At 50.8% G+C, this 25,812-nt stretch overlaps 10 protein-coding genes across 10 annotated transcripts; 5 read left to right on the forward strand and 5 right to left on the reverse strand.

Moving 5' to 3' along the window:
- Positions 1–530: 530 nt before the first annotated feature.
- Positions 531–1,805, reverse strand: APUU_30256A (Zn(II)2Cys6 transcription factor domain-containing protein; the record flags this gene model as incomplete). The annotated part of the gene is made up of 1 exon (XM_041701328.1): positions 531–1,805. One exon carries the CDS (start codon positions 1,803–1,805, stop codon positions 531–533), a length of 1,275 nt encoding a protein of 424 aa, XP_041554225.1.
- Positions 1,806–2,458: 653 nt separating this feature from the next.
- On the forward strand, positions 2,459–6,768 carry APUU_30257S (uncharacterized protein; the record flags this gene model as incomplete). Its single annotated transcript, XM_041701330.1, has 4 exons — positions 2,459–5,482; positions 5,565–6,107; positions 6,154–6,317; positions 6,390–6,768. 4 exons carry the CDS (start codon positions 2,459–2,461, stop codon positions 6,766–6,768), a joined length of 4,110 nt encoding a protein of 1,369 aa, XP_041554226.1.
- A 487-nt stretch (positions 6,769–7,255) lies between these two features.
- Positions 7,256–9,407, reverse strand: APUU_30258A (uncharacterized protein; the record flags this gene model as incomplete). Its single annotated transcript, XM_041701331.1, has 6 exons — positions 7,256–8,107; positions 8,154–8,283; positions 8,333–8,650; positions 8,705–8,991; positions 9,053–9,132; positions 9,188–9,407. 6 exons carry the CDS (start codon positions 9,405–9,407, stop codon positions 7,256–7,258), a joined length of 1,887 nt encoding a protein of 628 aa, XP_041554227.1.
- A 328-nt stretch (positions 9,408–9,735) lies between these two features.
- On the reverse strand, positions 9,736–10,916 carry APUU_30259A (2,4,5-trihydroxytoluene oxygenase; the record flags this gene model as incomplete). Its single annotated transcript, XM_041701332.1, has 3 exons — positions 9,736–10,218; positions 10,280–10,517; positions 10,573–10,916. The coding sequence occupies 3 exons, from the start codon at positions 10,914–10,916 to the stop codon at positions 9,736–9,738; spliced, it is 1,065 nt and encodes a 354-aa protein (XP_041554228.1).
- Positions 10,917–11,160: 244 nt separating this feature from the next.
- Positions 11,161–12,103, forward strand: APUU_30260S (fumarylacetoacetate hydrolase family protein; the record flags this gene model as incomplete). Its single annotated transcript, XM_041701333.1, has 3 exons — positions 11,161–11,319; positions 11,379–11,456; positions 11,522–12,103. 3 exons carry the CDS (start codon positions 11,161–11,163, stop codon positions 12,101–12,103), a joined length of 819 nt encoding a protein of 272 aa, XP_041554229.1.
- An 846-nt stretch (positions 12,104–12,949) lies between these two features.
- Positions 12,950–14,391, forward strand: APUU_30261S (cytochrome P450; the record flags this gene model as incomplete). The annotated part of the gene is made up of 5 exons (XM_041701334.1): positions 12,950–13,363; positions 13,418–13,566; positions 13,634–13,801; positions 13,871–14,120; positions 14,191–14,391. The coding sequence occupies 5 exons, from the start codon at positions 12,950–12,952 to the stop codon at positions 14,389–14,391; spliced, it is 1,182 nt and encodes a 393-aa protein (XP_041554230.1).
- Positions 14,392–14,540: 149 nt separating this feature from the next.
- Positions 14,541–15,899, reverse strand: APUU_30262A (uncharacterized protein; the record flags this gene model as incomplete). Its single annotated transcript, XM_041701335.1, has 4 exons — positions 14,541–15,462; positions 15,525–15,649; positions 15,705–15,755; positions 15,804–15,899. 4 exons carry the CDS (start codon positions 15,897–15,899, stop codon positions 14,541–14,543), a joined length of 1,194 nt encoding a protein of 397 aa, XP_041554231.1.
- A 283-nt stretch (positions 15,900–16,182) lies between these two features.
- APUU_30263A (uncharacterized protein) lies at positions 16,183–17,112 on the reverse strand (the record flags this gene model as incomplete). The annotated part of the gene is made up of 2 exons (XM_041701336.1): positions 16,183–16,885; positions 16,934–17,112. 2 exons carry the CDS (start codon positions 17,110–17,112, stop codon positions 16,183–16,185), a joined length of 882 nt encoding a protein of 293 aa, XP_041554232.1.
- Positions 17,113–19,501: 2,389 nt separating this feature from the next.
- On the forward strand, positions 19,502–21,184 carry APUU_30264S (MFS transporter; the record flags this gene model as incomplete). The annotated part of the gene is made up of 3 exons (XM_041701337.1): positions 19,502–19,894; positions 19,953–20,531; positions 20,579–21,184. 3 exons carry the CDS (start codon positions 19,502–19,504, stop codon positions 21,182–21,184), a joined length of 1,578 nt encoding a protein of 525 aa, XP_041554233.1.
- Positions 21,185–23,580: 2,396 nt separating this feature from the next.
- APUU_30265S (uncharacterized protein) lies at positions 23,581–24,405 on the forward strand (the record flags this gene model as incomplete). The annotated part of the gene is made up of 1 exon (XM_041701338.1): positions 23,581–24,405. One exon carries the CDS (start codon positions 23,581–23,583, stop codon positions 24,403–24,405), a length of 825 nt encoding a protein of 274 aa, XP_041554234.1.
- Positions 24,406–25,812: the final 1,407 nt, after the last annotated feature.

Genomic DNA, 25,812 nt, shown 5'->3' on the forward strand with positions numbered 1-25,812 from the left:
GGCAATAAACATCTCTACATGTCACTAGGAACGGTGCTGATGAATAATCCATGAACCACGGCTTGACATGTCAGTGGCAGCTACTTGTTGGTTACAGAGCATGGGATTGAATGATTAGTGAGCACGGAAATCTACTGATCCTGGGTAAACCAGTGGTTTTATTACCAATTACACAGCCCGCGATTCACGTATTTTCGACCGGGATCTCGAACAATGTTTTACACCAACACTGGGGCAGTTGGCTTGGACAGCAGGCGGCTAACCCTAATGGCCACCCGGGGCGACCGGAAACCAGGGTGGCTCGGTTGCCGAGGTCTTTCTTGGAGAGCCGCAATGTTTATTGCATAGATATTAATCATTAGTGTCTTTATATGCTTACTTGTGATAAAAGAGTACAAGTTACTCCCGTAAGTTAGTCAGGCCACCGACCACCCCTACAACGGTTGGTATCAGAAGAAGCAAGCATTGCTTCTAGATATATACCCTACAACCAGGCAATTCCAGTGATAGATGACCGGGTCGACCAAGGACTATGAATGCAACCACTTATTTACCAAGGCAAGCTGTCTAGCCACCCTTCCAAGCCCCTTCTTCACCTGGCCAGGCCGTAAGGCGCCATGACCAGGAGAGACACCAGCTCCCCCGTCCAACTCACTCCAAAGCACATCAATTTGTCTGGCCGATAGTAAACCCCCTCCTCCAGAGATCTCGCTGATGCCCAGAGCCCTCTCCATTCTTTCCAGCAGATGGACAACGAAGTTGGAGAAGAACATCCCCTGCATGCATGGTTCTGCCAGGGGCAACCCACCAAATGTGATGCCTGGGATTGGGGCGATGGGGTCGGCGGAGAGTCTCTCGATGCGGGTGGTTAAGTGCTCGAGATACAGTTCACAGAGGAAAATGAGCTGGGTGAAGATGCTTGTGATGGTTAAGGCGAGAGGGGCGAACAATGGTTGTGAGGGGGAGACGAAAGAAAAGGTCGAGGTCGAACTGTGGTGGGAATTCTGGTAGGATTGTAGACGTTGCTGGCTGTTGAGGAGCTGCGTCAGTATCTGCAGAAAATCCTGTGATGTCTTGAGCATGAGCTCGGCCACCGTATAATTGTCGATAAACAACGGGCTTTCTTGATACAGGAGGTCATTCAAGCCTAGGATCGTCCTGTTCATGTCGGTAGCCGCGACGACGCGGATGTGTAAGTCGAGGTTGATCTGGGAAAGTTTGGCCATGGCGTCTGAGCTGTCAATACCGCCCATGGCACTTTCTGGTCCCGGTGGAGCAAAATAGATGTTGTTGTCGGCCGTATCAAGCAATTGCGTATCTGCGGTTATCACGTTCAAGGCCGAATCCAAGTTGGACAAGGGAGAACTGTCATCAAAAACATTGGCAATATCCCAGTTGAGCGAGTCCTGATGGGTATAATTCGTTCCAATGGTTGGCCATGCTGATGCAGCATCCGCCGTTCCCAGAGACAGAGCTGGTACTGGCAAGGTCAGGAATGAAGGAGACACCTGGAGCTCTCCAGGAGGGTTTTGCTGGCTCTGCTGGCTCTGCCGACCAAGTGGTTTAGTTCGAGACTCTTTGGCTGTTGATCTTGACTTGGAACCCGGAGCCTTTTGGGCGGAAACTGACGCCTGCTTCGGCCTTCCGACTTTCTTCTGTTGTCCGGTAGTGCACTCTACCCCGAGGAGCGTACACCGGGCACATTTAGGGTCGTTTCGCTGTATGCGTTGACATTTCGACTTTTGTCTCCTGCAGACCTCACAAGAAAAGCGCCGCTGCGATGGATGGATGGATGCGAGGCCCATAATGTTCTGTCCACAGGCAATCTCAAATCAGAAAGAAGGATGTCAAGAAAGGGGCTTTGACAAGTGCGACGATGTCTGGGAGTGGTCTCATTAAAGGCTCCGTGGAGGGTTTTGAACGGCTTAATAATGTACTTTAACTACGTAGTTGAGTTATGGAGACTTATTAGGGCCCACTCATGATTAATCGTGCCCGACTTCGTCAACCAACTGAACTGAGCTGGTTAACTAACTGTACCTATAAGCCTGATATAGGTAGGCTATGTGTTTGGTGATTGAGATTAAGCAATTGGCTGGCTGGCTACCTTTCCAAGCAAGTTAATTCACTGTTTGTTCATGCTACGAGTCTTCATCAACCCTACCGCATTCAACGCATACCATACGGAGGCTTTAATGGAGGCTTTAATGCTGTGGAATTGAACTAAGGAGGGTTTCTAGTGCCTTCGTGTACCGTAAAAGGTGGCTTTGACGGAATCATAGATTAAGGGTTAAAGAAAAGTAATCAAGAATATGTTACGCCACTGACGGTGTATATATAGATGTACTCCTGCCAGGTTTTCCATTGGATTGTAATTTTACCCAATTAGCAACGTCTGTTTTTTTGTTCTTTCTTTTTTACACATCTTGCCTCTCGAAGTGAGTCCGGTTCGTCAACCATGGACACAGAGCCCACCACCGCGGATGAAACACTGCATCCAGCGGATATCGACGACGAGACAGAAAAAGCATCCCTCTCCCATACCAGAACAGCATGGCACATGGCCCCCGAAGTGCGCAGAATGAAGGATCGAGACGAAGAAGGAGGAGAGAAGCCTAGAAAGCTCGGCGTGGCCTGGAAAAACCTTACTGTCAAAGGCGTCGGCGGCAACGCCACGTTCAACGAGAATGTACTCTCCCAGTTTTTACCCTTCCGCAAGGGTAGCAAAGGTGTCCAGCCGAGGACCATCATTGAAGATTCATATGGATGTGTGAAGCCCGGAGAGATGTTGCTCGTTCTTGGACGGCCTGGTGCCGGCTGCACGACATTGCTGAATGTACTCGCCAACAATCGACTCGGCTATGAAGAAGTCACTGGGGATGTCAACTATGGAAACATGTCTGCCGAGGAAGCCAAACAGTATCGTGGCCAGATTATCATGAATACGGAGGACGAAATATTCTTTCCAAACCTGACTGTCGAGGACACTATTGACTTTGCCGCTCGCATGAAGGTTCCCTATCACCTACCGCCTGGGATCAAGTCTCATGAAGAATATGTCCAATTCTATAAGGATTTCCTCTTGCGGTCGGTTGGAATAGCCCATACCGCGCGTACGAAGGTAGGAGACGCCTTTATCAGGGGTGTTTCGGGAGGAGAGAGGAAACGCGTGTCTATTCTTGAATGTCTGACTACTCGCGCAAGTATCTTCTGCTGGGATAACTCGACAAGAGGCCTCGATGCCAGCACAGCGCTCGAGTGGATCAAGGCAATCAGGGTCATGACAGACGTCCTCGGGCTCACTACCACTATCACACTCTACAAGGCGGGTAACGGCATCTACGATCATTTCGATAAGGTACTTGTTCTCGATGAGGGCAAGCAAATCTTCTATGGACCCCAGAAAGCTGCTGTCCCGTTCATGGAAGACCTTGGTTTTATGCGGGACTCTGGTTCCAACCGGGGGGATTTCCTGACGGGCGTGACGGTCCCTACAGAGCGTCGTATTGCCCCTGGATGTGAAGGAACGTTCCCACGCACCGCCAGTGAGATCCGTGCGGCATACGAACGGTCGAATATCACGCCCAAGATGCTAAAAGAGTGTGACAGCTATCCAGCAAGCAAGGAAGCCGCGGATAACACGGCTGTCTTCAAGGAGATGGTCTCTCGTGAAAAGCACAAGGGTGTATCTGAAAAGTCTCCCCTCACTACTGATTTCATCACGCAAGTCAAGGCTGCCGGTATCAGGCAGTATCAGTTCATATGGGGTGATAAGGCGACGCTATTCATGAAGCAAGGCGCCACGGTCATCCAGGCTCTTCTTGGTGGCTCTCTCTTCTATGCTGCCTCCGATAACTCGGTCGGTCTTTTTATTAAGGGCGGTGCCCTGTTCTTCTCGATTTTATACAACGCCCTGATAGCCCTGTCAGAGGTCACCGACTCGTTCACTGGCAGGCCCATTCTAGCCAAGCATCGCTCCTTTGCCTTGTACCATGCAGCGGCGACCTGCATCGCCCAGATCGCCGCAGACGTTCCTATTATACTATTCCAAGTAACGAATTTCGGCCTTATCCTCTACTTCATGGTTGGCCTGAAGACCACAGCCGGGGCCTTCTTCACCTATTTGGTCACCAACTTCATGACTGCCATGTCCATGACGGCTTTCTTCCGCCTTGTCGGCGCCGCATTCCCTACTTTCGACGCTGCGACCAAGGTCTCGGGTCTTTCAATTGTAGCCTTGTTTGTCTACATGGGCTACATGATCATCAAGCCCGCGATGCACCCGTGGTTTGTTTGGATCTTTTGGATCAACCCCATGGCATATGGATTCGAAGCTCTTCTTGGAAACAAATTCCACGACCAGCATATACCGTGTTATGGGCCTAACCTGATTCCCAGCGGCCCCGGCTATATTGACGGCGAGGGTGGGCAATCATGCGCAGGTGTTATTGGCGCAGCACCCGGTGCAACGAGCCTCACGGGCGATGAATATCTCGTGGCCATGTCCTTTAGTCACAGCCATATCTGGCGCAACTTCGGCATCATCTACAGCTGGTGGGTGCTCTTTGTTGCGCTCAGTATATTCTTCACCTCTCGGTGGAAGATGCAAGGCGAAGGTCGCCACACACTTCTTATTCCTCGGGAGCATCAGCACAAGTCGAAGCATCTTTTGCAGTCAGGAGACGAGGAAGCAGGAGGTACGGAGAAGTCCGCAGTTGAGTCCGGGTCTGATACACCAGGCGGAGGCCTCAGGAATGACGACCTCCTCCGCAACAAGACCATATTCACCTGGAAAAACCTGACGTATACCGTCCGAACCTCTGACGGTGACCGGGTTCTTCTTGATAACGTTCAGGGCTATGTCAAACCCGGCATGCTTGGGGCACTAATGGGCTCCTCTGGTGCTGGCAAGACGACACTTGACGTTCTCGCACAACGCAAAACCGCTGGAACTATCCATGGCTCTGCCTTAGTCGATGGCCGCCCTGTTCCTATTTCATTCCAACGCTCAGCCGGCTACGTCGAACAGTTAGATGTCCATGAGCCCTTGGCGACTGTCCGTGAGGCTCTCGAATTTTCAGCCCTCTTGCGTCAATCTCGCAATACACTCACTGCAGAAAAGCTGCGATATGTGGATACCATTGTGGACCTCCTGGAACTGAATGATATCGAACATACGCTTATTGGCCGCCCAGGTACTGGTCTCTCAGTGGAGCAGCGTAAGCGTGTTACTATTGCTGTCGAACTGGTAGCAAAGCCGAGCATCCTGATCTTCCTCGATGAGCCCACGTCAGGGCTGGATGGCCAGGCTGCCTATAATACTGTTCGTTTCCTCCGAAAACTCACAGAAGCCGGTCAAGCCATCTTGGTAACTATCCACCAACCATCAGCCCAGTTGTTCGCACAATTCGATAAGCTACTATTGCTAGCTGCGGGCGGGAAAACAGTATACTTCGGAAATATCGGCCAGAATGCGAATTCTGTAAAGGAATACTTTGCTCGCTATGGGGCCGGATGCCCACCTGAAGCTAATCCTGCTGAGCATATGATTGATGTTGTGACAGGGACAGGGGGGGGAGGGCCACGATTGGAACCAGATCTGGCTGCAGTCACCGGAACATGACAAGCTCTGCAAGGCTCATCCTACGGCAGTGAATGATGATGGACATGAGTTTGCGGCTTCACTGTGGACGCAAACCAAGCTTGTGACGCATCGCATGAACGTCTCGCTGTTCCGGAACACCGAATACCTTGATAATAAGTTTGCTATGCATATCAGCCTAGCGCTCTTAAACGGCTTCACCTTTTGGGCGATTGGCGACACTCTTACAGACCTGCAGCAGAACCTCTTTACTGTATTCAACTTCATTTTCGTCGCGCCGGGTGTCATCTCCCAGCTCCAGCCTCTGTTCATCGACCGTCGCGATATCTTTGAGGCACGGGAAAAGAAGAGCAAAATGCACCAGTGGGCTCCTTTCGTTACGGGGCTGATAGTCTCGGAGTTTCCTTACTTGCTTGTCTGCGCATTGCTGTATTACGTCTGCTGGTACTTTACTTGCGCCTTTCCGACATCAGCAGACCACGCTGGCAGTGTGTTTTTGGTCGTGGTAAGTCTACTCGTCTTTTACAGACACCACAGCTAACATTTACCAGGTCATGTACGAGTGTCTTTATACGGCTATTGGGCAGATGATTGCCGCATATACCCCCAACGCCGTGTTCGCATCTCTGGTCAACCCCCTGGTGATCACAACCCTAGTCTCATTCTGCGGCGTCATGATCCCATACAGTCAAATCGAGCCATTCTGGAGATACTGGTACGCGTCATTTGCATTAAATTTGTTTTCACAAGTCCGATTTGAACATTCCCTAACCCCCGTCTTCCACAGGATGTACTACATCGACCCATTCAACTACCTCATGAGTTCCCTCCTCGTCTTCACAACCTGGGACAAGCCTGTCCACTGCACGCCCGAGGAACTGGCTGTATTCGACCCATCCCCCAACCAAACCTGCGGCGAATACCTCGACATCTACCAGCGCGGCATGGGCGTAGCCACGAACCTCCTCAACCCAGACGACACCACCGACTGCCGCGTATGCCAATACACCGAGGGGGCTGATTACCTCCGGACACTGAACCTCGAAGAGAAATACTACGGATGGAGGAACGCGGGCATCGTTGTTGTCTTTGTGGTTGGGATTTACGGGCTGGTGTTTCTCATGATGAAGCTCAGGACTAAGGCTACCAAGAAGGCCTCGTCTTGAAAGGCAATCAGAGCGGAAATGGAGATGGAGTCTGTCCGTTCCTCCAGTCTCTTAATTCTTTTTTCTCTTGGTCCGGGACGGCGGATTAGACGCCGTACTTGAAAGGGACCATGTGTGCATGCTCACTTCTCTGCCTTTATCTTCATTAAAGCTGATCTGTAATAGGCACTTTTATTTCTATTATAGTATATCTATAGCAAGCTATGCCTAGAGTTTAATGATTATTTCCTACTTCCTATTAAGGGATAGTACTCAATAGCTATTTTAGCTATGTATACTGGTACTCGTGTCACTTACGACTACTTCGCAAAGCCCAGTCTCGGTATCTTGTCTAGTAACCAGCTTCTAAACCTAAGCCTTCGCATTGTATTTGTATTTGATGAACTACAGAGCAGACGAATGGGGAAAAGAACATGATGAGGAAGGACATACTAGAGCACTGGGCGAGACTATAGGTTGGGATATATTCGCATATTATGAAGGCTATTCAAGAAAACATCTCCTCCAGCTGTTTCGCCGCCATTTCCAATTCGGCAGCTGTACTGCACATTGCAAAAACAAACCTATCAGGCCTCACGATAATGTATGGCTTCCCTGCGCAGGTTTGCCACATGAGATCCTCATTATATCCTCGTGGATGGGGTCGGTTGTGACAGAGCTTGGAGCGGCCAAACTCTTCTGTAGTGGCCGGACGATAGACTCTGCCATCCATATATCTGGAGGAATCGTCATCGATTCCCCTGAGACACGACCGAGGCGCAAATATTGTTGCCTCGCGGTATGACAGGAGACTCACACAGTCCTGCTTCGCCTCGGCAAGATCACTTAGAACAGACGACAATGTTTGAGAATCCTGCAACAGAACAACCACTTGGAAGAGCTTCTCCCTGCTCGCAGCAAATACAACGTCGTCCGAGAACCGAACAATACAATCAGCGTCTGCAACTGCGGAGCAGTAAGTCTGAGGGAAACAAATGCCACCGTTTAAGCCCGGCAGAAATGGAAGACCAGTCCGGTGACTGTACTTAACAGGGCCTTTAGCTCTTGATCCCTGCTCGAGCTGGTGCTTCCACTTAGGGCTCAGCTGGATGGCCCATAAACCCCAGTCTCGGAGCAGCCTCTGCAGGGAACTCTTGGTATTCACCATATCTCCATTGCGAACCGTGGCTGCCAGATACTTGTCCAGCTGCTGCTTCCGCTCTGTGTACCACGCCGTAAGAATTCTCTCGTGGTCGAGCGTCTGTTTTGATGAGCAGAGGATCGCAAGGCGCCAGGAGAGTCCTATTGCGTCCCTGAACCCGGATGCAATTCCTTGTCCGCCAACCGGAGGAATTAGATACTATGTGATTACTGCTCAGGTGTATTAACGTACATGGAGGGAAAACGTGCGCTGCATCGCCACAGAGGATTGTCCTGCCAAGTGCCCATTTGTTGCAGGTTCTAGCGGAGAAGCGGAAAGGCCTGGAACGAAGCACTTGGATACAATCTTCGGGGAATTCGATATTTCCAGTGAGACTGATTCCAGTGTTAGCGCTGAACAATGTAACCGATAATTGAGCCCTACCCGTAACGACTCCCAGGATGCGTGATATAAGGGCCGACAACCTCTCTAATCTTAGGCCTCTGGGCCATCTCGACTCCATCCTCACCAGGAGCAATAACAAACTCGAAACGCCAGAGTCTATCGCTAGGGAGACCAAACCGGCCGCAGACAGCCGGTCTTTGCGCATTGCAGAGGAACCGAAAGTCCTCGGGGAAGAACAGATCGTACACCATCTCAGGGGAATATCCCAGATTCCACAATGGGAACGTGGGATGTGTCTGTGGCGTTGGCAGGTGTATTTTCCAGTTGAGCGCCACCCAGGTTTCATCGTATTTGGTTCTTGAATGGTCATCATGTTAGCCACTACCAGTTCAATGGATAGGGGCAGCTTACGCTTCAGCCCATTCCAGTCGAACGCCTTTTGGTTCCAAATACTGTTTCCGGGTGTAGCCGGTTTTCCCATCGGCGGCCACGAGAAACCTCGATCGGATGCGCCTTTCCTTTCCACTGGCATCTAGGTAGGTAGCATATACCCAGAGATTGTCTTCGTGGATTGATGTCAAGGTGCGGCTGGGCCGTAGCGCAGAGACGGCGGAGGACTCAATGACGGATCGAAGGTGCTTCTCTAAGACGGGCTGCTTGTGGCCGATAACCCCTACATGGCCGGTATAGCCCTCAGACTTCAATCCCCTTGTCATCAGAATTCTCGGTTCCAACTAGTATCTCTCGAGCGGGACTCACCGAGCCAGTATCAAAGCAGAGGAACGGTCTCGCATGGAGATCTTGGTGTATGCCGCTCACGAACCGGACGCGTGGAATAGCTGCAGACCGAGTTAACAACAAGTTGGACAGTGGTCGGTGTCGTGCGCTACTGACTTGACCCGATGTCCGTAAAGATATGCTCGTACAGTCCAAGGCCCTGCACCGCTCGAATGCCGTCATCGTCAAGGGATATACCCCGCGGGTCAGTGGTGATACTGGGATCTTTCTCCAACACAATATTGGGAATGCCATATCTCCCTAGATATCCAGAGACCAAGGCTCCTGTCGGCCCACAGCCGCAGATGAGCACGTCGGTTGTCTCGTAGTTGTCCATCGAGTAACGAGCAGGACTAAAACATTTCTTCTGCGTTTAGTAATGGGAGATTACCATATACTCGACTATATGAGTAATGCATCTACGCAATGTGGGACAATTTCCTCTGCTTGGAATAGTCCCCGCCGGAAGTCGCCTGGTATCAGGGCTCAGTACAGCGTTTCCCACTGACCTGCACAAGCAGACATAGTAAGGACCCGTCGGATAGTGTGATTGAATTGGCCCGCCACCGCTGGTATTGTCAAGATACTGCCGAAACTGTCATGAGGCTATTTATGGGATCGGGTCATAATGTGCATACGAAACTATATGGATTCCTATGTACGAACTATGCCAGAAACTCCTCAGGAACCTTCGGACCCCAGATAGACAGAGACTCTTCGCCAGCCGGCACATATCCAATAGGCGTATCCTCATTAACCAAATCACCATCAGCATAATGCTCAACCATATTCCCAGAGACATCCCACCAGTAATCAAAGATCTGAGACCCAAGCACATGGCGGCCGATACCCCAGCTCGGACGATATCCTTTTTCCACCAGCCACTGATGGCCCAGCTGCTGGACGTCATAATCGAGGACTTCATAGGAGCTGTGGTGCACATGTGCTGCCTTGGGGTTAGCACTAAGGAAGAACGCGTGGTGGTCAACAGGCGTCGAGCCCAGATCGAAGTGCATGAATGTTGTAACGGGAACTCGGTGGCCATCCTGTTCTATGTAAACGAAGTCCGTGGGAACTATGTTGAAGTTTGAAGTGTAGAATTCGAGCTGCTCCTCGAGCTTTTGCGTGCATAGCCCGAAATGGCCCAGCTGGAACAGGTCAGTATAAAAGTAGCCGGACTAGAGGCCATGTACCATTAATGATTCATACCTTGTAGACAGCAGCCGGGCCGGGGTGAAATCGACTAAACTGTCGAATTCGAGGCTTCTTATCTGGGTAGTTCGGTACCATCTTCTCAGGGCAGTATGATGGGTCGGGGCCCACTGCTTCCTGTCCATAGATGACATTGCAGAGGGAACCCTCTGGATCTGTGAAAGTGACTAGACGTCCACCACCAGGTGCTTTACCTAGCTCTTCCACTGGACCCGCACTGGGAAGCTTGGATACTCTTAGATAGGCAGGTCAGTGCTGCGCCGGTAGCCACAGACAGATATAGTTCTCACCGTTCAAAGTCGCCCCTGCTTGCAGCCTCAAAGACACCACCGAGGAACCTTCGCGGACCCTTTCGTGCATAGTACACGTACTGATCAGGCCCGTATCCCTTATACCAAGCCTCCTCGTCGGTTCGCAGGGCGACTTGCAGTCCAAAGTCCAGCAGGAACTGGTGGACCACCTCCAGATCAGGGTGCTGGTATCGTATATGGGATAGCTTCGTCAGTTTGATACGCTGATCCCGATTAATACCCTGCTTTTCCAGCCAATCTGCCTGGGATTCCTGGGTACTCCCCATGGCCACAGTGTCGGCAACTGTTGCGCCGCTGTTAGGTTTGATTGCAGTGCCTGCCATGATGAAATCGAAGGCCCAAAGACGGTTAATGTCAGCTTGTAAACGCAGCTCCAAAGACACCGTGGATCGGGCTTATTTTACGTTGACCACGCCAGTCTCTCGCGCGGGGAACATGGGGGGCCTATCATGATAGTCCCACATGGCGAAAACATCCCCGCAGTAACTATAGATATAACCCGTATTTTCAGGCAATTCTTTTCCATTTATTCCTGATTATCCGTGTCCCTGTCCTTTAGCACCCGAGATGGCCGCGTTCAAGCAGCTGGTTCGCTTTTTTCAGAATGGAAAGACATATTACGGCGACCTTGTCGACTCCAGCAATGGCAAGTTCACCGTGCAGCGTCTGGACGGAAACCCTTTCGACAAGTTGATTCCGACGAACGAGCAGTACACGGTAGACAGTGTAAGCCTAATTCCTTGAGCTGGCAAGTGCATGACTGACATGCAATCCCACCGTTCTAGTTACTCTCACCGATTGAACGCACACCCCTCATAATCTGCATTGGCCTGAACTACAAGCAGCACGCTGAAGAAGCCAAGGTACATCTACTCCCAGGCCTTGATCCTCAGAATAACAAAACTATGAAGCTAATTCGTGAACGCAGCTCCCAGTGTCATCCCACCCACCAGTCTTCACCAAACCCGCCGACGCACTCGCAGGTCCATCCGAGGTCATCCAAATCCACCCAGACGCACAGTCCCACCTCGACTACGAAGGCGAGCTGACCGTGGTGATTGGGAACGACGCCCTGAACGTCTCTGAGGAGGATGCACTCGACTACGTCCTTGGCTACACAGCAGGCAACGATGTCTCCGCACGCAACTTCCAACTACCAGGGGCGTCAGGGGGCCAGTTCTGCTACGCTAAATCGTTCGATCAGTTCGGGCCTATCGGGCATACTATTGTTTCTGCGGCGCAAATCAAGGACCCACAGGCACTGCAACTACGCACCCGGGTCAACGGCGTTGTCAAGCAGGAGACAAGCACTGGTGATATGATTTGGGGCGTGCGGCAGATTATCAGCCACTTGTCGCGGGGAATGACGCTGCGAAGGGCGACTGTCATTATGACTGGCACGCCGTCTGGGGTGGGCTTTTTCCGCAAGGAGTTTCTCAAGGATGGTGATATTGTGGAGGTGGAAATTGAAGGTGTAGCAACGGTTCGCAATCAGGTGGAATTTCAGTAGTGTAATTGATTGCCTTGCTAGTATATGCATTAAATCGAATATGAATGACCCCAACAGCCTACACTGACTTAGCCTACCAGTAAAGGATAATCCTAAGGGAATTCAACGTATGTAAGACGTTATTGTCTGCCATCAATGGCCTGGTGATTATTTACCACGAATGCGGTCCCTATCGGAATTCACCCCACATAATATCTCACTGAGGCGTGTCTTAAATATATAGATCCCACGGTTCAACTAACAGGATACTACCGGTATCCAAGTCACCACAATCCGAAGATTCCGGAGGATGGGGGAGGTCCGCATCACACGTATATATTTGCTACTAGTACACCAGCTACCCATGAAAACCCCCATATACTTAGCAATTCAGCATGTCCGATTTGGATACTCAAGTTGGCAATGGCGGAGCCCTCGTGGGCTACCTTTCGTCCCATCCCATACAGACTTCTGCAGGTTGTCTTTTATTGATGATTTTCTACTGCATCATAAGATCAATTGCTACCGCGCTCAAATCAGGGTTGAAGTCAATTCCCGGACCAGCTCTTGCAAGATACTCATCGCTATACCGACCATGGAAGCTGGCTAGCGGTAAAGCACCCAGTGTCTACCAGGAGCTACACAGGCATTATGGACAGATTGTGCGTACAGGGCCGAAGACAGTCGATATATCGGATCCCGCCGCTGTGTCCGTCATATACGGAATCAATAGCAGGTTCTTGAAGGCAAGTGAACCTTGGAACTCATTCTATGTTCCTAGTCACCAGCTAACCACTCTCTACGAACGACCAGTCACCATTCTACGACGCCTTCAGCCCGTTTTACCAAGGCACCGTGATGGCAAGCATGTTCTCAGTCCGCAGCCCAGAAGAGCACCAAGCCCTCCGCCGCCCAGTGGCGCAGAAATTCTCCATGTCTGCCATCCGAGCAATGGAGCCATTCGCGGACGACTGCACCGGCATATTCCTGGACGCAATGCGAAGCCTCCAAGGCCAGGATGTGGACCTGGGCTCCTGGCTACAGTGGTATGCCTTTGACGTGATTGGAGCGATCACCTTCCAGCAGCAATTTGGCTTTCTGGAGAAACGAGAGGACGTGCTAGGCATGATTTCGTCAATTGATTCGGCCTTGCGGTATGCTGCACTCGCTGGCCAGATACCGGCTGTGCACCCCTGGCTTATGGGGAATCGCTGGGTTGCGAAGCTATTGGCTACGCAGCCGTTTTTTCGCATTCCTGATCCTTCACGGACGATTGTGAAGGTTTGTCGTTATTCCATCCCCATAATACCTGGAGGCTGATTGTCGAGAGTGTAGTATACGGAGGAGTGTATCGAGGAATATGACCGCAAACCCGCAGCAGCGCACGGCGACAGATCAGACTTTCTCTCATGGCTGCGTGGGGAGGCCGCAAAAGGGAAGCCAATGTCGCAGCGAGACTTTCTCAATCACCTAAGCAATAACCTGTGAGCGTCTGAATCAAACAATCCTTTCCTTGTTGTGATATAGCGAAGGTGTCTGCCGCCATTCTAGACTGGCCGGCAGCGATACGACTGCGATCTCGCTCCGGGCAATCATTTACTACCTCGTCAAGACCCCAAGAGTATACCGCAAGCTACAAGAGGAGATTGACGCCGCAGACCGAGCCGGAAAGCTATCGAAATATGTCACCTACGCAGAGTGTCTGCAACTACCATACTTGTAAGCATCCGACATACCTCCTACTCGGTCCGTACACAAACATTAACTTGTCCCCACCACGAAATCCAGACAGGCAGTCATGAAAGAGGCCATGAGATGCCACCCCGGCGTATCCTACCCGCTCGAAAGAGTCGTGCCAGCCGCCGGTGTTGATTTGTGCGGAGTGCACCTCGATGCCGGAACAGTAGTCGGGATTAACCCGGCCGTGATCCATCTCGACAAAGAGATATTCGGTGACGATGCTGCAGAGTTTCGTCCGGAGCGCTGGACAGACGGCGCTGATGAAAGAGTTAAACTGATGGATCGCCATCTTATGACGGTGCGTTGCTGTCCCTTATCTTCGAAGACTCATGACAGAACGGGCAAGACTGCTGACAGTGACCGAATAGTTTGGATATGGCTCGCGCACGTGTATCGGGAAGAACATCTCCATCATGGAAATGGGGAAGTTGGTTCCCCAGACCCTGCGGCATTTCGATATCGAGTGGGCGTCTGATGCCCCGGAGTGGCGGGTTGAGACTTTTTGGTTTGCGAAGCAGCATGGGCTGGTCTGTCGACTTACTTCGCGGGCAGGCAAGAATGGGAATTAGATGCCTGTAGATACTTGGGTGGTTTAGCTGAGGATAGCTGGCTTGTCTGTTAGGGTTGATTATTTAACAGCCCACGACAGGAGAGACAAATACATGTCTGGACACCAATGCCAGCTACCATGCGCGATTCATTCTAAATGCATTATATATTAGAATAAATCCGGAACATCCTCCACAAGTAACAAAAGCGTAGACGCAAAACTCCCAGATACCCTCCAATGGGTAATCCTGCCTAGTAAATCAACAATCCTAAAGTACGCAGGGGACTCCGGCTTCCCCCACTGAATCCCATTCGTAGCATCATTTACCAGCTGGGTTTGGTTTATGTTCAAGGACCTCATCTCTGGGAAGTCCAAACGCTCCGGACTCTCGCCAGCATCAGGGGGTCGGATAGAAGCCGCACTGCCAAACCGCGTAAAACACGTCCACGCAATCCCACAATAATATAGCGCCATCGGAACATGGATCGCTGGCTCAACACCAACAGAAAGGGACTGGAAATGGTTCTGGATAAGCGCCGCATGGAGCAGCGTCCTTGTTGCATCCGGAGAGCCCGCCCACGAGGTCGCATATACCCTGGCTTTCAGGGCCGCAGCTTCGCCGTCTCTTCCGCACGCACGCTCAAGCTCATCGAATCTCGTAAAGAGGCGCATGCAGATGGAGTGCCAAAGAATAGCTAGGCAGAATGGGTCGGATTTGCTACTACGGGTTGGGTTGGTGGTTATTATGCTTGTTTGATAGTGTTCTATCAGCAGGTCGAGGCATTTCCGTGATGCTAGAGGCCAGGATGTTGGACAGTCTCTATTCTCGTATGCCAGGGCACAGATGGACTCGAGGATAGCGCAGGTCAGGAATCCATTGCACGCCGCCGGCGACATACGTGGAATTTCAGGGCGCGGGCTGGGCAGCCGGGTCATGATGTATATCTCCTTCCAGGTAGCTGCACTTGGGGCTGCAAAGAGATCTGGTGATGATATCTGGGGTAGCTTTTCAGGGGCATGTCTCAGAATCGGCTCGTGGTTGTGCAGCTTTGCCAATTCAGCGTCCTGGAGGTGGATAGCCAGTACTATCCTATACATCGGGGTGTATTAGCAGTCGGAATGGCGGCGGCATATTAGGTAGGTCTGTTGTACCTTTTCCTCTCCTCTAAATCAGCCCAGGGCCTCCATGCAGCATTGATGGACTCGTCATCACCCTGCAGCTTCCCAACACCAACGTCCTCCTCATCAATAGAGAACAGCCTCGCTTTACGCGCCCACTGGAAGAGGTCAGCTCCGCATTATCCTTTACCGTTGCAGCTTTGGAAGGCTTACGGCTATTATGGACCCGTTGAAGATGTCTATTCCAAGCAGATCTTTTGGCCGCTGAGGTATTAATTAGCAACCGCGATATTCAGAGGCAGGAATACTAACACCCATCAGAAAACCCAATATCTGTCCAATGAGGGAAGCCTTTATGGCGGTAATGGAGGGAGATCCATTTGACTGTATATACGTCTCCCACTGCATTGCTGATCAGTGTCTAGATTGTTTCTTACTCAGTTCATTGAGAAGCATACCGAAGCCAGTATTGCCTTGTTAAGGCGTTCGAACATGCTTATACCATGGGCCAGTGCCTTGGACGACCCTAGAAACAAACTACCTATGGAACATACTGACAAAAGAAGAACGGCGTTCTTTTTCGACGGGTGAAATGTCGGCGCATGCACTAGAGGGAATATCGGTTGAAAGTGTGTAAAGTACGCTTGCAGACAAAGGTCCTAGTACCAGTTAGAAAGCGCAATACGAGGCATCATTCCAAGTATACCAAAAAGTTTGTAGAAGGCAAGGTGCCAGGCTGCACTCGCTGCCGGAGACTCTCTGCCAGCTTCTGTCGATATCGATCATCGGCACGAGTGCGCATCTGGGAACCAGTTCCGTTGCTCCTAGGGCGATCTGGTGTACTATATCCAGATTCAATTGGTGTCGCTGAAAAGGTGTGCCATTTTCGTTGTATTACAGTGGACCCATGGTTAATATCCGGGTCAATGGGCATAGAACTGTCTGTATGATCCACAGCGGTATCCTGCGGAGCCCCGGTACATTCAAGCAGAGACTGATTCACAGCATCAAGATCAAAGTCGTTACTGGCGAGCAGGCTAGTCCAATCCTCGTCCCACTGACTATTCCATAGCGTCGGCCATGGTCTTGTGTCGGTTTCGGGCTGGTTAAATGTGGGCCGTTGGTTCTCTTCATTCCAGCATGTATCACCACCTGGGCCGAAGGGCACATCCTCAGGGGAGTGTGGGAATGACGATGTGGTAGCGGTGTACGACCCATGTTGGAGCTCTGGTAACGCATGATCAGAAAGCAAGAGGCTTGAATCTGCAGACGGCGCGTCAATTCCCTGGTCCAGGGCTGGGTCGCTTCCGATATTGTTGTGCCCGTCATTCAGCTGTCGAACAGGCACAACACCCTTCAAATGGTGTGACCTAGAATGGCGCAGCAGAGTATCCCTATCTTTATTAGGGTGTACCCGACCTAATAGTCTGGGAGGGACCTACTGCCTGGCATATAGCTTGCCGCATACCTGACACATGAACGGCCGCTCTTTAGTGTGGGACCGGAAGTGCCGGGCGAGATGTTCGGCCTTTTTGAACGACTGCGAACAGACTGAGCATATTCGCTCCTCTTGTGAGGTTTTACGCTGGCGACGGCGTCCTCGAGGCAGTGATGAAGACATGATGAGCAGTGAAGTATTAGAAATTACTGCTGACGAGGACCAGGGGTACCCGGGAAAGCTGGACACTGCCCTTCCGATGCTGACATCCCCACACACAAACCGCTGTAACAAACCGAAACAACTGCCGTAGTTATAATGCAAATAACGGCATACAAGGCAGGGTGGTCTTGGGGATGGGGTCTGTTGGGGGTGCCGCTTTGTTGCCACATCATAGGGCCCACACATGCGGGGTCTACTCAATAATTAAGAATAAAGTCTATTCAGCCCAATTCCAGGTTCATAAAGTTATTCATGCACTCAAGACAGATTCCGCTGTAGCCACGCTACCCCGATCGTCTGTGACTGGAAGACTGTCCTTCACCTGCTATACCATCTCTCCAAGAACATATGCAGACCCCTATAACTCTCTCATGAGGTCATCCCCTCACCAACAGCCCTGTGAACGCTGCTTCTAAGCTCCGCCGGAATTGTCGGCCTGATTGCATCTGGATTTAGATGATCTTCCAACCCCTTCAGGCCTCATCGTCCGCCCTTTCCGACCGGGACAGGAACCAGCACTGCGAGATAAGATCGTAGTCTATCTCGTCTTTGGAGAACCGGGAGATAATGCTGCCGACCAAACCGAGAATGCCCTATTACTATTAAGTATAATCGAGACTGAATTATTACATAGTACTCTTACTATATTTCTAGATCCTGTAGTAAAGTGTATCTGCATCGAGCTTCGAATTAGCAGTTCATCACTCTCTGGCCAATCAGCAGCAGCGGATTGGCCCGCTCGGTCCGCATGTGCATTAACCAATAGCATCGCATCAAAGGGTCCCACCGAGACAACGAAACGGTGAACGATGGGATCATGGATGCGATCTAAGAGAGGAAACCAGGCAATGGAGCTCCTAATGCAGGGTTCAAAACTTCAAATTCGATGGGGCTGTTTGGGAGTTTCTTTTCAGGACCTAAACCTGCTGAGCCCAGCTGATATCAGTCTCTGTCAGCTTACCACAGATTAGACTCGCCTGGCTGGTGCCATAGCCAGTTGGCTGTTAGTTCATAAGCGTCCAAGAGGCAACGTATGTAATTGCCAGTACCGCTATCTGTAAAGATGGACGAGATTGCGTTTGTACCTGATCACATAGCGTCAACAGCCAGAGACTGAAACTGCCCAAGCAAACCTGTCTCCTGCTCGTCATGTTTTCGAACCTCAAAGTCCGTTTTCAGGCGTCTTCTCACTATGCTAGCATACTTCTCCCCTATTTCCCGCGTGGCCCCTCTATCCTGACTTAAGTTCGAATGTGACGAGAATCGACTGACTCTGGGGGTAGTTTCCGGCTTTTCTGCTCTCTTCAATTGGGCCGCTGAAACGGTTTGACATGGTTGTCTAAAGTGCGATCCCGGGGATTATTATGCTGACCGAGTATATACCATGCATTGCTGTGAATCCGGCCTTCTCCCATTCATGACGTTGCCGATGGTGGTATTTATTCCCACCTGGCCTGGCCATCCCAGTTAGTGTCTGGTAGCATATGACTGGTAAAGAAGACAGGATGCCTTGCAAATAACACCCAGTGTGCATTTCTACTGGCCCCAATTTCCAGTCACCTTTAGACTTTGATTCTTTAGTATCTAGCGCATAATGGGAATATTAATGCATACAAAATTGTATTTTCATGTGATTGTGCTCTAGCACAGTGTGGCTGACGTAGGACTGAGTGGTATGCTCCTCATCAGGAGTAAACAATCTCTTCACCTAAACAATGGAAAAGGGCACAACTGTCCTTGACCAGTTGATAACTCAATTTCGTCCCTGGAAGTATCGTGAGTGTGCCAATCCGCTCTTACATCTTGGGTTGCTCATGCAGTCCTGAACTTCCCGTTCACACATGAATAGAAGCCCAAGACGACAAATATATTCAAACTGGCAAATTATGTAAATGGTTCCACTCCCTGTCATAAGGACGCTGAATAGCATGTGTTTATGCTGTAGGGCTGTGTGGCCTCGGCATCCCGGAATCGCGCCACTCGGCCAAGACTCGGACCAGCCCACAATAACGGCGTGGCCGGTTAATTCGGGGCATAACTATGCGTATAAGTTATGAAAATCCACAGCAGATCTGCTGTCACTCTCTAGCAGATGTGCTGGGCCCAATCAGCCGGTCTCATCGGCCTGTCCGTGGACTCCGTAGTGCTATATCGGCCCCACTGATTCTTTTTTTCGGGATCCCGTCTTGCATTTCCGAAGCATGTGAAAGACGAAAGTTCTCGATATACAATCTTATACTCATTAACTAATGGGATGGTCCCATTCTGGTAGCCTGTTCTGCCTAAAAATTCTGTTATATAAATACTATCCCGCCTCTCATGATTACGGCAGTTCCGACACTCATACACCATGGAATCAACAACCCCCCAAGGCTCGAAAAGCCTGAGCCAGTGTACTACACCGCGAAATAACAGCTATGCCCATCCAGAGAAACAAGATCTCGAAAAGCAAGCCTCAGTCGAAGGACTGGCGCCATCGCCAACCAAGCCCTCCATTTTCCCTGAAACAGACCTCTCACGCGGAATTGTAGGCTGGGAAGGTCAAGATGACCCCAACAATCCTCAGAACTTCCCTGAAGGGAAGAAATTGGGTCTTCTCGGCTTGATCAGTGCATTTACATTGATATCGCCCCTTGCCTCCAGCATGTTTGCCCCTGCTGTCGGCTTCATGGCAGCTGACTTCCGCGAAACAAACGAGACACTTCTTTCTTTTACTGTTAGTGTCTTCCTAATAGGATACACGGTACGTCTCCTTAAACAACGTAATATACACCGACTTATCATGTCTTCGTGATTTCTAGTTCGGCCCGTGCTTCCTCGCCCCCTTAAGTGAAATCTACGGCCGCCGCATAGTCTTCAGCTGCGCGAACTGGTTCTTCGTCGTCTGGCAGATCGGATGCGCACTCGCCCAGAACATCGAAACAGAGATAGTCTGCCGGTTCTTCGCCGGGATCGGGGGCGCTGGCTGCATCACCCTCGGTGCCGGTGTGATTGCCGACCTGTTCCCCGTTGAGCAGCGCGGAAAGGCCACTGCGATCTGGGGTCTTGGTCCGCTTATTGGGCCTGTTGCGGGGCCTATAGCGGGTGGGTTTATTGGACAGGAGGCTGGATGGCGCTGGACGTTTTGGGTTTTACTTGTTGCTGGGGGTGTGATGGCGACCGCGATTGAAGTGTTTAACCAGGAGACGTTTGCGCCGGTGCTGATTAGGTGGAAGATGGAGAAGTTGGCGAAGGAGACAGGACGGACGGATTTGCGGAATGCGTATGATGAGCAAACTGCAGGCCCTGTCAGTGTCAAGAAGGCTCTCAAGTCTGGTCTCATGAGACCGTTCATCTTGCTTGTCAAGTCGCCAATTGTCCTCCTCCTTTCTACTTATATGGTGAGGCTGCCACCTATCCGAGAGGAATAACTGCTAACCCTGTGTAGGCCCTCGTCTACGGCCTCTTATACCTCTTCTTCACGACCATCTCTTCCGTCTTCCGAACCAAATACGGCTTCTCAGCTGGTCTCTCGGGCCTCGCGTACCTAGGCATCGGCATCGGCTTCATAGCCGGAATCGCCTTTACCGCAAGCACCAACGATAAAATCCTCCTCAAACTAACCGCGCGCACCGGCCGCTTCGAGCCCGAGATGCGTTTACCGCTAATGATCTTCTTCGCCAGCATCCTGCCCATCTCCTTCTTCTGGTACGGCTGGACAGTCTACTACGATGTCCACTGGATCGTGCCTATAATCGGGATGTTCCCGTTCGGGGTCGCCATGATCGGTGTATACATTCCGATCCAGACGTATGTGATTGACTGCTACCCGAAGTATGCGGCGTCTGCGAATGCGACGCTTACGGCCACGAGGTCGTTGGTTGGGGGGTTGTTGCCGCTGGCTGGGCCGAAGATGTTTGAATCACTGGGACTGGGATGGGGGAATTCGTTGCTGGGCTTTTTGGCTTTGGTCTTTGTGCCGATTCCGATTGTTTTTACACGGTATGGCAAGGTTATTCGCGAGAGGTGGCCTGTTGATTTGGATAGAATATAGACTGCTGTCTTGTTATATCGGACCTGTGCATAATACGATAATACTTAATCAATACCATACTGTTAGACCAGATTACGCCTGCCCAGGCCAAATAGAATCCGCCAAGTCCCTAACCAGCTTCAGCTTATCCAGCATATTCTCCCTGGACAGCCTATTCTCCCTCGAATGACTGGCAAAGCCACACTGCGGACTCACTCCCAATCTATCCAGGGCCTCATCCACAGAAACATCATTCCCCTGTGCAATAAACTCCGCAGCCTTATAAACACGCTGCTTAAGCACCTCAACATCCTCAATCTCAACCCTCTTCGTCGAAACAAGACCCAGCACCACATTCTTACCAAAGGGCAGCCTCTTCAACGGCTCAAATCCGCCAGCGCGATCCGTGTCATATTCCAGATAAAATGTATGCACATTTAGATCCTGGAAGAGCTGCGCAGCGATGACATCATATCCACCAGACGCAACGAAACGGTCCTCGTTATAATTCCCGCGACAGATATGGATGCCGATTTCCATATCGCTGGGCACGTCCCGGAAGCAGGAGTTGTACCAGGTGATGTACGTCGCGAGAAGCTCGTTTGGCGTTTTGACACTCTCTGGGTCGGCGGTCCAGTCTTGTATGATTTGGGGGGAACAGAGGTCTATTCATCAATTAGCCATTTACTCTGATTTGGAAGATGAATTGGGTCTGACAAGAAAGATGCGGATCATCCACCTGAATCCGTCTCAGACCAGCGTCATAAAGAAGTCCCAGCTCAGTCCGGAACGCCGTGGCCAGATCATCGAGATACTCCGCATCGGTATCATATACACCTTTCGCATACGCCTTCCCATCTTTATGTCTAAAGTGGTACCAGCTAGGCGCAGGAATAGTGACCTTGATATTCCCCACATTCTCCTTTCCGACGATAGACTCCACAAACCGGAATTCGTCGAGGGTGCTACTGTGCCCGGTATGTCTGATCTTGCCGGTACAGAAGACCACGGTCTGGGGCGCAAACTGCCACGCCGACAGCGACTGGACGTCTGGGAGATACTCCCGAAGACCGAGGGCTTTCACGTCCGTTGGGACGCTTTCGAAGCCGGAGACGTTGTTGAAGAATGTGCTGAAGAATACTACAGGCTGTCAGTTAGATGTTCAGGCATAATTCAGTGGTGGACAGACAAGAGCGCCTGTATTCGCCATCTGTAACGGCTTTGAATCCGAGCTTCAGCTGTTCATGGACGATCTTTGTGATCTCGTCGTCTTCGATTTTGCGGAGGGTTGTTCCATCTGCGTCCTGTGCGTGCTCTATTAGTCTAGCCGGACGGAGCAAAGAGCCGAGATGCTCTGCTCTGCAGGGACGGGGGGCAGTCGACATATTGTAATGAGGCATGTATACAGGGCAAGGAGTGTCAAGCAAGTAAACCGGGGCACCCTGGGGTACCTAATGATTTCCCCATGAGGGGCTCGTGGGGTCGTGGAGACTGTGGATAAGTCGCAGCGAATGAGGCTCTCAAGGCTGTTTAGCTGTCCGCCCTAAGCTTCTGGTATTAATTCATAACGCTTGTTCATATCGCTATTCATTGCGCGGCGTTTCAGCTGCATGGTGGCTTACTGTTTGGTGGCAAGCTATTTGGTATGTCTTCCCTAAGTTGACCACCTGCGCTGGTCAAATAGAACTGAATGTGCCACGATAGCTGTCCCAGACATCCCACCCTTATTTCCTTCTAGAATGGTATCGAACCCCCGCGTTCCATTTATACGCTGGTGATGACCTATCACCCCAGACTAAGAGCCTTTTGTCCACTTGGTTGTTGCAGGTCAGGAACAGTGAGCGTTAGGCAGAAGATGGAATAATACTGTATTTGTATATCTTTGTTGCTTTATTAGGTTGCCCTGTATTTGTTTCAACATGTTATTTGTCTGGTTATGATCGGAATCGACCAGAGGAGAGTTCAGTGAGCATCGCCACGATGGCCCAATCCGGGGAAAGAATCCGAATCCTGCACTGTGGGGAACGGATGTTATTTGGTCAATTGCTGACCCGCTCTGCACGCGATTGGACCCGGGTTTTATCTGCGGAACTGAAGAAACGGGGAAATGAGGGATCCGTGGATGGACAGCAGAGAGTTCAGTCCTGCCAACCAGACACCACCAACTGCAGTGCCACATGCGTAGGGTCGCCACTTCATTTCTGCTCGGAATCCTTCGAGGAAATGCCTCAACGGTAGGGTTGTGATTGGGTTATAATGCCCCTGCCTGCGACCTGGTTGGATTGTCTGGGGTAGTCTGAAGCTTAACTTCCCCGTCACCTCTCCATCTCTCATCTCTCCATCATCTCTTAGATTCTCTCCATCATTTCCATCATCTCATCTCATCTGTATAATGAATCGCCCGGGCGGTCGGCAGCATGTCCAGCTCCAGCACAACGCCCGAACAAGTAGGCCACCATAAAGTCGACAACGCCCTGGACATCGCCATCGTCATCTTCTCCGCCATTGCCGTCTACAATGCCCTCGAGCTCTCCATCTACCTCCCCTCCTCCTTCCACCGCTACCGCAGCCTCTACTTCTGGTCCATGATGACCTCCGCCATCCTCGGCGTCATCCCGGCCTCCATCGGCGGCGTCCTGCAGTTCTTCGGCCGCCAGCCGCTCTGGCTGAGCATGCTGCTGCAGAATCTCGGCTTCATCCTCATGGTGCCGAATCAGTCGGTCGTCTTGTATTCGCGCCTGCACCTGATCTCGCCCGATAAGATTGTCCTCCGAATCGTGCGCTGGCTGATTTTCGGCTGTCTGGCGTTGATCTGCATCCCGACCATCATCCTCAATGTCGGCTCGAGCTACCTCCCCCATTCCCCGCCATGGGTGCGCGGCTACTCCATCATGGAGCGGTTCCAGATAACCTGGTTCACGCTGCAAGAGTGCTTCATCTCGGGCGTGTACATCTACTACACGCTCCAGCTAATCCGACTCGTCCCGACCGACGATAAACGACGGCACAAGATTCTGTTCCAGCTGCTGGTCGTCAATGTGCTTGTGATTATGCTGGATCTGGTGCTGGTGATTCTGCAGTATTTGAACTACTATTATACCCATGTGATTCTCAAGGCGACGGTGTATAGCATCAAGCTGAAGCTGGAGTTTGCGGTGCTGGGCATGTTGGTTTCGATGGTGCATCGGCGCGATTCGGATCAGTTTTGGTTGACGGAGCAGTCGCCGACGCATGGTTCGTAGATAAATGTATATAATGTATATAATGTATATAATGTATATAATGTATATAAATGTATATAAATGTATATAATGTATATAAATGTATATGTAGATACCCATTCATGTATTATGCCTATTACTATGGGTACTGTTCAAGGATAATAGACTATCTTGATGTATCATGATATCCCCGCCTACTAAATCAATGATCCACGGATCGAAAGATACATAGTCTGTCTCATTTCCAACTCCACCTCTGACGGTATTAAGAGGATAGTTTCATCAGAAACTCGGGATATCAGGTGCCAACAATAAATCTGGTGTGATCAGGCAAGGCCCCAACTTGATACTGCCTGAGGCAGAAGCTATTGCTTTATTGTTATTATTAGTCCAGCAAATGCAGTACCCTGACATCTGCTGGGATACGAAAAGTAGATCCAGTCCGGAGTCCAACCCATCTGGCCATCCAAATCAAGCAAAGCATTTCCCTGTCTCGGAAAGAAGGAATGCGCATTGTGGGGCAAGACGGCACAAACACAAAATTCTTCAAGGCCAAGGGCTGGGCAATGCGTCTGCAGATCTTGTCTCGGTTCACCGTTCGAGTTTTCGTTTCGCAGTCTGTTGTAGCCATACTGCGGACTCGATCAGTTGTTGGGGTGAATAAGACGCGGTACATGTTGATAAGGAATACAATGTATGAGACAGTTGAGCACAGTTGACCAAATTGAATGCACGCTCCCTGATTGGACACAGGGATCGGGGGTTCTCCGGGGAATTCACGGTGGACGAACAGGCTGCCCCTGAACCACAACAGAAGACAGGATACTGAGAACTACGGAAGGCAACTGCTGTGCTGACCAGCGAGTCTCCGTCCGTAGTGAATGTCTTCAGTCTTCAGTCTTCAGTCTTCAGTCTTAGGATCAGATAAGGTATTCAGCCTGCCGTCCGATTACCAAGACCCATCCTGATCTGGTCCAATCAAAAGGAAGAAAGTAAATGAATGTTTTCCGTCTCCGATTACTTAAGCTGCACTGCACTTTACCTCTAGATCTCCAGACCATATACATGGACCCAGATGCACGAACGTGGAGCCTGGCCCCATTGACACGGAAGCACGGAATGAGAATAATAATCAAAGGAAGACTCTTGGTCCTGTCAACAGTTGTATCACATTATGAACGTGAACCCCCATGGCAGGGCATACACGGTGCAGTCTCCGTGCTCACTGCGTCTCTGTTTCATGAGACATAGGCCTCGTTATTGCTGTAGATGAATGGGTTTAGGGTCTGCAACCATAAATCCGCATCCGAACCACTGTATACTGGCCGGTATCCGCATCTCGGAGCGAGCTCGAATGGGGTAAGATGAGATTGATTAGATTGATTCGCAATGTTGACTGGCTGCTGCAGACTGCATCGTTCCTGAGCT

This window comes from Aspergillus puulaauensis, chromosome 3, assembly GCF_016861865.1.
Source record: "Aspergillus puulaauensis MK2 DNA, chromosome 3, nearly complete sequence".
NCBI classification, from domain to species: domain Eukaryota; kingdom Fungi; phylum Ascomycota; class Eurotiomycetes; order Eurotiales; family Aspergillaceae; genus Aspergillus; species Aspergillus puulaauensis.